The following is a 9,663-nucleotide window of genomic DNA, read 5'->3' on the forward strand; positions in this document are numbered from 1 at the left end:
TAGAGATTACTGCTATAAATCCAACTATACATTCAACCAACTATATATTCAGCATCCAAGAAACATCTGTACATCTATGTTAACTGTTTAATTTGCAATAGTATCTTGATGCTGTTAAAAACTGCCTGAACTCCATAATGGAGAATTTCAGAGTCAAACCTGAACATACATAAGTTTAGCAAAACGACAGAGACCTTGCAGACTTGAAGAGGTGACTTTATCGAGTACACTTGAAAATATTACTACAGGAGCCTGCTGAACAACCCAAGTCACCCAGATCTAGCTACTATAAAGCTGGGACAGGGCCAAAAGTAGGAGATCCTTTAAGAGCTTAAAGAACAACTGTAAGAGAGTGCATCTGAGCCCAGGTGGAGAAGATGCCTGCCTCCACTCTATGACTAGGGTTATCAAGAGAGGTTACAAACTACAATAAAAATTCAAGTTGAAGAGCCTGGAAATAGATAAACATTCTTATCTCAACCACAGATGCTCAGCCCCACATATTCATGTTCCTATCTCACACATCAGCATAATGAAGAAATTCCTCATGACTCACTCCACTTGGAGCTGCTCTGCAGAAAATTTAAGACATATAAAACAACTTGCAGGAGAAACAGAAAATCATACCTTCCAGCCTGAATCCCTTTGTTTTCAAAGAAACTGACAAAAAACACAAGTTCTGAACATCAATTAACTACTACAGAAACTAAGACAGTGGGCAAGTCGGGAGTTCAACACCGCAAGTGAGAACTCTACCACATGGCTACCCTACCTACCAAGAACTACAGAATCAGATCTACAAGTGCATGGCAATACTTGTTAGAAGATGTTAACACCCACAAGTTGAAGTGGGGGAACAAGTAAAACACATCTTGTGTCCATTAAGTTCCCCGAATAAATTAAGAAAGCTTTTATAAAAATCCCACATCTCACTGATAGCCATTGGTAAAGGCTGTTCTCTTCATTTGTTTAATCAGTGGGAATCAAATTTTTATCACAGATGTAGCAATCCTTTAGACAAGTCACTCAGCATCCTAGAAATACAGACCAAAGCACTACCAAGCAAGGATAGTAATCAACTGTCTGCATTTTTGCAACTTGAATCTGTGCCATGTTCTAGCTGGTAACCTCTGGGGCAGGACAGGAAACAGATGCACCCTAAAATTGGAATGGCAAGGATCCCCCTAATCTTTTTAGCAAACTGACAAGAGTTAAAATACTAATAAACCACACCAGCACTTGCAAAGTTCTTGCATCTTCTTTGCAACTCAAAATAATGTTCCACAGACACCCAATCATGAATCACACATACACTGGACTGGTTCAAAATTTATTTGTTACTTATTTCTTGCATTTGAAGTACTCTTCGATGACATCTTTGGCCTGAGATTCCTTGCCATAGTCCTGTAATATAAAATAAACTATTGTTAACACAGACAAATCCTAAATTTTAAAAACTATTTTTACAAGGACAAATGGCATTCTGACGCATTTTCACAAGGAATTCCCAAAATGCCACACAAGTAATCTGCCAGTTCTTTCTTCGTTCTTTACTAAGACTATTCTAATAAAATATTGTTCTGTTTCATTCAAATGTAACACTCATTGAGAGGGATTCAAACAAAATCTTTCCTGTTTAAAGAAACTCAAGCAAAGCACATGAAAAAGTCACATAAATACAACACATGCAGAAGGCATTAGTCTTGCTTGCAAAGATGTAGCCATCTCTTGGGACCTCAGAGACCACAAAGTCTTCAAGGCTCGTACTGTGGCTTTACTTTGCCAGTGTTATTGTGAGATATGTTCTGCAAAACATTTTCAAGTTGAGCAGACACATTGAACTGGCATTTTTTTCCTGAAGCAAAGCTTCCTATCTTCTAGGTAGGCCTTTCTTTTTAATGATTACTGGCAGGTAGGTATAGATACTTTGAGGACACAACCATTAACTCACAAAATGTAGATGAGTATTTGAAATAAACATCATAGAGAATATGAAACAGGAAAGCAGCTTATGTTCACTATCAACGATATAAAGCAACTGTTTACAAAAAAAAATTAAGAGCTGTATGTAAGGGTTCCTTATCTGAAACAACCTTTGATTTACTACTTATTTTCAGAAGTCAAGAAATAAGTCATAAATAGTCTTACCTTGACAACTACACAACTGCAGCCCACCACTTTGCGAGGTTTTCCTTCTCTGTCGATCTTGCAGAGACCCACCCATTCGCCCAGCTTCTTGTTGTCATCAACCTGTGCAGAGCATCACACGCCACATTAGAACTTGCCAAGTCTGGCATACCTGGGTGCAGCCCAGAAGCTGCTGTACTGTCAGAAGGATTGGGTAACGGATGGCTGCTTTCCTCACAGGCATCAGTAGAGGGAGCCAAAGTATCATCATCGTACAGCTTGAGCCTCACTGGAGTCACAGGGACATTCCTACCACACTCCCACCAATAATTGTATTTCTTATTATCCAGGACACCAGAATTCACTTCAATGGTGCAAAATAACCAATCCACACCCTTTGCCATTTACATCCACAGGTTTTGTACTGTGACAAAATGGCAATCACACAGAACTAAATCTGTTGCTAAGGGAAATTCTGCCTAGATAAGCCATACACAGAATAACAGCAGTGTTCTGCTTTCTATGAGCTGAAACAAGTAGCATAACTGTTCGAAACTTGTATCTTGACGCTCACCTTTATTAAGTTGATCTGATGTTCTGCACAAAGCGCTTCAACCAATTTTACATAGGTGGGCTCATCACAATTTGAAGCAAGAACACAGAGGTGGGCTTGGCGTCTAAAAAAAAAAAGAGCATTGACGTTACTTCTAGCACTACTAATCAAAACCACAAATAATTGAATTTACCACATGCATTTCTAGAGAACAACTTTTTAAATATTAGTTTTTCTTTATGAGACACCATAAGCTTTTGAGATACTAAATATACTTTTGATGTGAGTTGTCACTTTTTAGGTTTTTCATACATACGTAACAGGCTATTCATACATTGTTAGCTTTATTCTCAGATTCTATTCCCATTTTGAGAGCTTCTACAAATCCCACTAAATAAATTCTCAGCCACTGGAAAAAGGTCTAATGACTGGATAAACACCAGGTCCCATACAGAACTGGTGTCACTGTTACAAAGCAATGAAGTTACAAGTTGCTTTTTCTTATTTACCACAGATCACAGTAGTTTAACATTAGAACTGTAACTACTAAAAGCTTGAATTTCCATGTCAAGGTGTTTTAAGTTCTTCAGAACAATCTTTTCTACTTACGTTCAGAGAAGCTGTTATGACAGGGCCCCAATTCTAATTAGGATCTTTGTATACTGTGGTACAATGTTAAGATACCAAAGGGATACCTGACAACAGAGAGAGCTGAGTAGGTCTTCTATGCTTAACCTAATGCAATATGACCTCTATAAAGTCAGTTTTTCCTGTGACCTTTTTAATCAGGAGTGTCACCAGAATGTCAGAAAGTTTCCAAGCAAAAACCATCACACACAATGTGTACAAACCTCACACATACATCATTCTTTGAACATACAGCTTCTGAAGCTGCAGCTGAACTCAGAAGAACTCACACAAGCTAGTTGTCAGCCACCCAAACTGTATTTCTCTGCCCTTGTTTAGTGCCTTGCCCCAGACGTTTCCGCATACAGGTTTGTCAGACAGCAGTTATCACTCACAGGACGAGTGAAGGGGTATCCGACTAATTTGAAGTCATCACCCAAACACTGTAGCTTCATGTTTAAGCACATTTTTCTTGCAAGGAAAAGTATGGATTTGCATATAAACACACACAGCTGTGTATGAATGCATATATATATATATATATACAGATATACCTTGCCCTACAAAAGGCCATATCTGGTTACCCCAAGACTGACAGAAGTTGTTCAATATTGTTTTGATATTGCACCTAAATAATTATTTAGTGTTGCAACATACAAAAAAAAGCCCCAAAAATTAAACAAACAAGAAAAATCTTAGAATGGCAAAAAAAGCGTAAGACAGATATGAATTTAAGACTTTTTCATAAAAACAAAATCAAGTCTTCCAGGTTAAGTCTGAAATACGTATTTAGCTGATTAAAATCTTATAAAGTTTTGAGAAGACTCTATCATTATTTAAAAAGGTTCTTGAGCTCCAGATTTTCAAAGCTACATACAGCAAGTACCTATTTATTTTCTTCACAAAACCCATACAGCCACATGAACTCTTGATAATACTGCAGCCACAAAATGATAGAACCTAATACACCAGATGCTGTTGTTCTTAGATCATCGAGTTTAGCTTCTGTATCTTAATATTCCACTTAAAAGACCCCAAAACAGAGGTTACAAAAGACAAAAATCACTGTCAGAAAACTTAAGAGTCTTGCGTAAGTTTCAAACTGAACACCTGGACAAAATGGCCACTGCAGGTGTTCAACATACCTCATCACAAGGTCTCACCCAGCTTTACTGTTCACCATGGAACCAACTGGTGACACCACACTTACTTGTCCAAGGCTTTGGCTGCTTCACGGATACCGCGAGCAAGGCCATCGTGGATAAGTGCGGTCTTCAGCACTTCTTGCAGAGCGGTGTTAACATCCATTACACCTCCAGCAGTAATGCTAAAGAGAAAACAGATAATGTTCTGATCGTGCCAACATCCTACATTTATAAGCAAAAGCTTCCTGTTCACCTGCAAGCATCCGGCCATTAAAAAATACAGAAGCAAAGCAAGTTTAAGAACTAGGCCAAAGGAAGAACTGAGAAAGGATGAGGCTGAAAGAAGCTAAGGCTCCTGGCGCGCCACCGGGCCGTGCTGCCTCCATGCTCCTTTGGGGAGGAGTGGACGCCATGTGCACAGCGGCCCTGCCAGGCTGACCCCGCGCCCGTCTGCCGGCCTGCAGGAAGCACGCAGCAGCACCGCGCCAAGGCCTGCGCACTCAGCACACCCGGAGCGGCCAAGCCCGCCGCGCAACGGAGCGACCCGGCCCGTCCGCCCGCCGCCCCCGACGGCCCCGGCCCTGCTCACCCTTCCTCGGCCATGGCGCTCTCGGTGGGTGCGGTCCCCGCCCGGGTTCCTGCTGCAAATACAGACACAGGCCGCCCCGGTGAGCGGCGCCGAGAGCCCCGGGGCCCCCGCCCGGCCCGCTCCCGCCGCGATGCCCCGAGGGCCGGGGGGATCCCGCCCGGCCGGGCCCCGGCGCCATCCCGCACACTCACCCGGCACCGCCGCGCGCCGCTGCACAGAGAGGGGGCGTGCCCGCCGCCGCGCGCTCTTATAGCGCCGCAGGACCCCGGCCCGCGCGCGTGCGCTCGCGTGCTGGGGCTGCCCGCTGCGGTGCCTGCTCCTCAGCGTGCGCTACCCGTGCCGATTGGAGAGGGGGATTGTGTGGAGGTTTGAAACCGAGAAGTGGAAAGTGGTTTGAATCAGAAATTAAAGGATAAACGCGAATAGCGAGAAGAAATAACTGCAAACTGGCTTTTTTAAACAAATGCTGTATTTACACCTCTACTGTGATCAAATAACTGACCCCAGCCTGCAGCTACAGCAGAGGCTCTTTTTAATGAGGATTAAATAGAGCTTCGCAGGAAAGTCGGTTTGCTATTGACCAGGGAAAGAATGGTGCAAATTAAGTCTCTGAAGGAAAACTGTCACCCAAAAGTCCCTTAAAAAGGAGCATTGTACTTTTAATGGAAAAACCACTTTTAAGTGCTTAAAGTATCTGTTTGATTTGGGAGAGCAGCCTGTGGGGGGAAAACCAACTGTGACAGCTGGACAGGGGTCACCTGGGGGTGGGTGACAGGCCAAGGGTCACCTGGGCTGCTTGCCTAGGACGGGAAGTGCAGCTGCTGCTGCCACAGCGCTGTGGCCTCTCCTGTCACCCTCCCTCTGTCGCTGGTGGCCAAGAGGTGGGGAGCATGGGGAACACACCTTCCCTTCGCTCCGCTGTCTGCCAGCGGGTCACAGCACCGAGCTGTAGCTCGGAAACCTCACAGGGGTGACTGCACACCCTGTTCCTGCCAGGGGCTCGCACACACACGGGGGATTCAGCTGATGGAGAGGTCAGCATGGCCACTGCAGTGAGATGTGTTCCTTGCTCGGGTGCTGTCAGTCTGACACAGAGCTTTGTCCATCCCAGCTGCTTCAGACTGGATGATGTGACTGCTGGGTACTCTACGTGTCGCTGTCTTTGTCAAAAATACATAGTGACAAAATATAAGAGAAATAGCTAACAAATATCCATAGCCATGGCTTGTGGCTAATGCAATCAAACACATTTGTCACCGGCGTTGTCAGCCAGCTTTTCCACAATATGTTCTTCCTTGCTCTTCCTCATGTTACCAAGCATCAGGATGTAGGCCAAATCCAGGCAGGGAGGAGACACTGTGTACAAGCAACTCACCGGAGCCGGGCAGGGCAGGGGAGGACAGCGAAGGAAAGTGGAACCTGTTTGGCTGTTTCAGAGCCACCCTGCATGCCCCCAGCACAGGCAGCACAGTCTTTTGAGCCTGTGCTGGGCAAAAGGCCTGGCTGGGGGCTGCAGCACTGACACAGCTCATGTCAACTCTGAGGCAGTCACATACATAGCCTTTACGCTATAGATATCTAGAATGGGCAGAAGCCAACCATTGAGAAAGTCATGGATAGAGAAGCACAATATGGGGGTACTGCTCTCCCTGCAAGCTGAGCTACCAAGGACAGAGTGGGTAGGAGAGACACTGCCCATTGCTAACGGTGGCAGCCTCTGAGGTGCTTTTGGCACATTCAGTGCTGCTGTGTATTGCTTGAAACTCTGATCTGCAACTCCTGTTGCAATACCCCAGTGGGTTGCAACCACTGCAGTCCCAACACAGATATTCTAATTTAGCAGCTCCTGTGAGATATGTTATCCTGGCTTCTTCCCTCCTTCCTCCACAAAAAGTGGGAACATGTAATTTCCTTTATACTGCTCAGACCCCAGAAAGCATGCAAGCACACGCAAATTATCCTGCCCACTTTTTTCTATCTCTTCAAGGGAGAGTGTTTTTCCCTATATCCACCTATCACTGAATTTTCTTGTGCCCTTGGAAAGCCCCAGAGGCATCTAATCTATAGAGCTGTTTTTGTATGCCCTTGGAAAGCCCCAAAGGCACCTAACCTATACAGCAGTTTTTGTACTTAGTGGAACAATATACCATTATGTCCCATAAATGTCTTGAAAGGATAAGAACTCTGTTAGCAGCCGTAAAACACACCAGTATCTCCAAGAAATGCAATGTACATTCAGTCCAGGAGATGGAAGTATGCACATTTGAAAGCTTTGTATTACAGCAAAAATTATAATAACAGTCAAAGTATTATCTAATAGTCTAGCAGCAGAACGGTCAAAAGCAGTTTTACTAGCACAGTTGCAAGAAAACAAAACTCTGCTGAGATATAAGTTATATATGTGTAGAGAGGAGGTTTTCATTGGCACTGAACTCTGTGTGGAAATGTTAGTACAGCCTAGTAGGAGTCTCTTATTTGTGTGTAATAAATAACGGAAGTGTGTGATCCTGTTGGAAGGTCCACTCCACTACACAGTGTGAGCTTAGTGTTCATGTGGGTGTTCTGCATGCTGTTGGCACTACTGCACCTGCTCCACCTTTCTGTCCATATTCCTAGAGCAGTAGCTAGTTTCTTAAGCTCTGCATTTTCCCTTGAAGTTATGTTTACTGAGCACCCTGCAGCTCATATGCTGGCATACAGCCATGGGGAATGACATGTTCAAGTCAAGGATTGAAGTCCTGTGCTAAAAGTACTTCTAATGCACTTGAGTTTGGGCAAGTGGAGTAACCAACAGAGTGCTAGAAAATGAGGAGCTGCCAGATACAGGTCAAGAGCCTACCTGGGTTCCAAAGGGCTGACGTGGTGTCAGTGCAGACACTGACATGCAGCTTCACTGAGCAGCCAGCCCCAACAGAGGAACTTGGTCCTCTCAAAATTTGTTTATAGTATAAACAGCATAACATGCTACTTATATACTTGGGCTTGGGGAGAGGAAGACAAGCTGCTGTCGCAAGACATTCAAGAATTTCTATTCCTTCCAGCCTACTGTTGTGAATTATCTGTTTGGACTCACCATCTTGCTGCATATATTTAAAAATCCTTTGCTTGTAGCTACTACCCTTTTTGTTCACCATTCAGTTCTTTGACTCTCACTGACTGTCTCCCCTTTCCAGGCTGGCAGCCTTCCTCTTTTTTTCCACTGTGATCAAAATGGAAACTGAACTTGGGGACTTTTTCACACAAGCAGTACTGGAGTGAGGCTATAATGGTTCACTCTTGTCTCAGCCATCCTCTTCCTGCTCCTTTTTCTCATTGTCTATTTCTCTCCTTGTCTCTTGCTCTGGTAACCTTTACCTTCCCCTTGTGCTCACCCTGGCAACCACAGCCCATATTTTCTTCAAAATGTCAGACTTCAGAGGTTTAAGTGCCATATTGCAAACTGTGGAGACTCAGTAACTGAGTAACAAGCAGTTCAGACAGTGGCACCATGTGGTGTGGCAGCTATGTAGGCAGATGAAAGTATCAGGTATTGGAAACTCTCAAGAGAGGCCCATGACACTGCTAAACTCTGAACAATCAGGTCTGAATTTCAGTTCTCAACAATCCTTGCAAAAACTTAACTTTCATCTGACATCCGTCTCTAGAAATAAAAAGCACAGACATGTACAATAATTAAATGTCATAGGATAGCATTACCTCATTTTTCTTGCAAAACAGACATGATTTCCCAGTCATGTGAAACATCAAGCTGGAAGCCTTCTTGTTCTATATCCACAGAAGTCCTGCTCACTAGCCCAGAAGGGAGAGATGTTAATTTCCAAGTGCCTCCAGATGTGGAAAAGAACAGCCACCCACATGCAAGAGATGTCTGTGTCAAGTTTTATGAGTTTGGAGAAATTATGGAGAGACTGTTCTGGGGTCTCAGAGAGAGGACAAGCTATGGCATTTCAATAACCAATTTGAAATGAAGTAATACCTTGATTCATGATACCTGAACAAAACAGTTTGCTCATTTCTGTTGCCTTCCACAGGTTTTGCATGAGACACTCAAAGGATGTGGTTATCATGTGGTTGCATTAGAGTAATTTTAAACTATTTCCCAATAGTATTGTGCAGCTGCTGGCAAAAGAAATATTAGCATGATGCAAATATGCACTAAGGATTTCTTGATTGCAATGCAGAAGTCTTTCTAAGATCTCTAAAACATAAGGAATATGTACTCCCGTATGTGCTGAGCATTTCATAAAGTCCTGGATATTCATGAAGGAAGCTACTCTTAAAGTAATTGTCCTTAATATGTTTTTACCTTGTGGATGTAAGCAATGAATTTGACTCTGTGTAGTATTTATAGAGGGCTAGTGCTCTAAGCCTTGAATTCTACATACCATTTGGGATCTGAAAGAAAGGATCTATTTTATTATAGTTGCAGAAGTGACATAAGCAAGAAAGGTTTATATACTTTTAAAATATATATATTTTTGTTAGACTTGATAAACTGTTGTAACAGGCTGGTAACAAGCACTGGTTCAAAGGTTAGCAAGTACTTGCAGCTGTACTGGTTTTGGCTGGGGTAGAGTTATTTGTCTTCACAGTAGCTGGTATGGGTCTGTGTTTTGGATTTG

General features: G+C 43.4%; 1 protein-coding gene and 3 non-coding genes across 4 annotated transcripts; all 4 read right to left on the minus strand.

Annotated features, from left to right (window-relative positions):
* Positions 1–1,309: 1,309 nt before the first annotated feature.
* On the minus strand, positions 1,310–5,326 carry RPS12 (ribosomal protein S12). The gene is made up of 6 exons (XM_085055921.1): positions 5,233–5,326; positions 5,042–5,093; positions 4,518–4,634; positions 2,702–2,804; positions 2,149–2,250; positions 1,310–1,404 (listed from the first exon to the last, which is right to left on the minus strand). Exons 2-6 carry the CDS (start codon positions 5,053–5,055, stop codon positions 1,342–1,344), a joined length of 399 nt encoding a protein of 132 aa, XP_084912047.1. The 5' UTR covers positions 5,056–5,093; positions 5,233–5,326; the 3' UTR covers positions 1,310–1,341.
* LOC146439789 (small nucleolar RNA SNORA33) lies at positions 1,714–1,848 on the minus strand. The gene has a single exon (XR_014851447.1). It is a non-coding gene; the product is annotated as a small nucleolar RNA SNORA33 (small nucleolar RNA).
* LOC146439790 (small nucleolar RNA SNORD100) lies at positions 2,320–2,406 on the minus strand. Its single transcript, XR_014851448.1, has one exon. It is a non-coding gene; the product is annotated as a small nucleolar RNA SNORD100 (small nucleolar RNA).
* Positions 3,676–3,749, minus strand: LOC146439791 (small nucleolar RNA SNORD101). The gene has a single exon (XR_014851439.1). It is a non-coding gene; the product is annotated as a small nucleolar RNA SNORD101 (small nucleolar RNA).
* Positions 5,327–9,663: the final 4,337 nt, after the last annotated feature.

This window comes from Lichenostomus cassidix, chromosome 3 (genome assembly GCF_008360975.1).
Source record: "Lichenostomus cassidix isolate B80296 chromosome 3, HeHo_3.0, whole genome shotgun sequence".
NCBI classification, from domain to species: Eukaryota; Metazoa; Chordata; class Aves; order Passeriformes; family Meliphagidae; genus Lichenostomus; species Lichenostomus cassidix.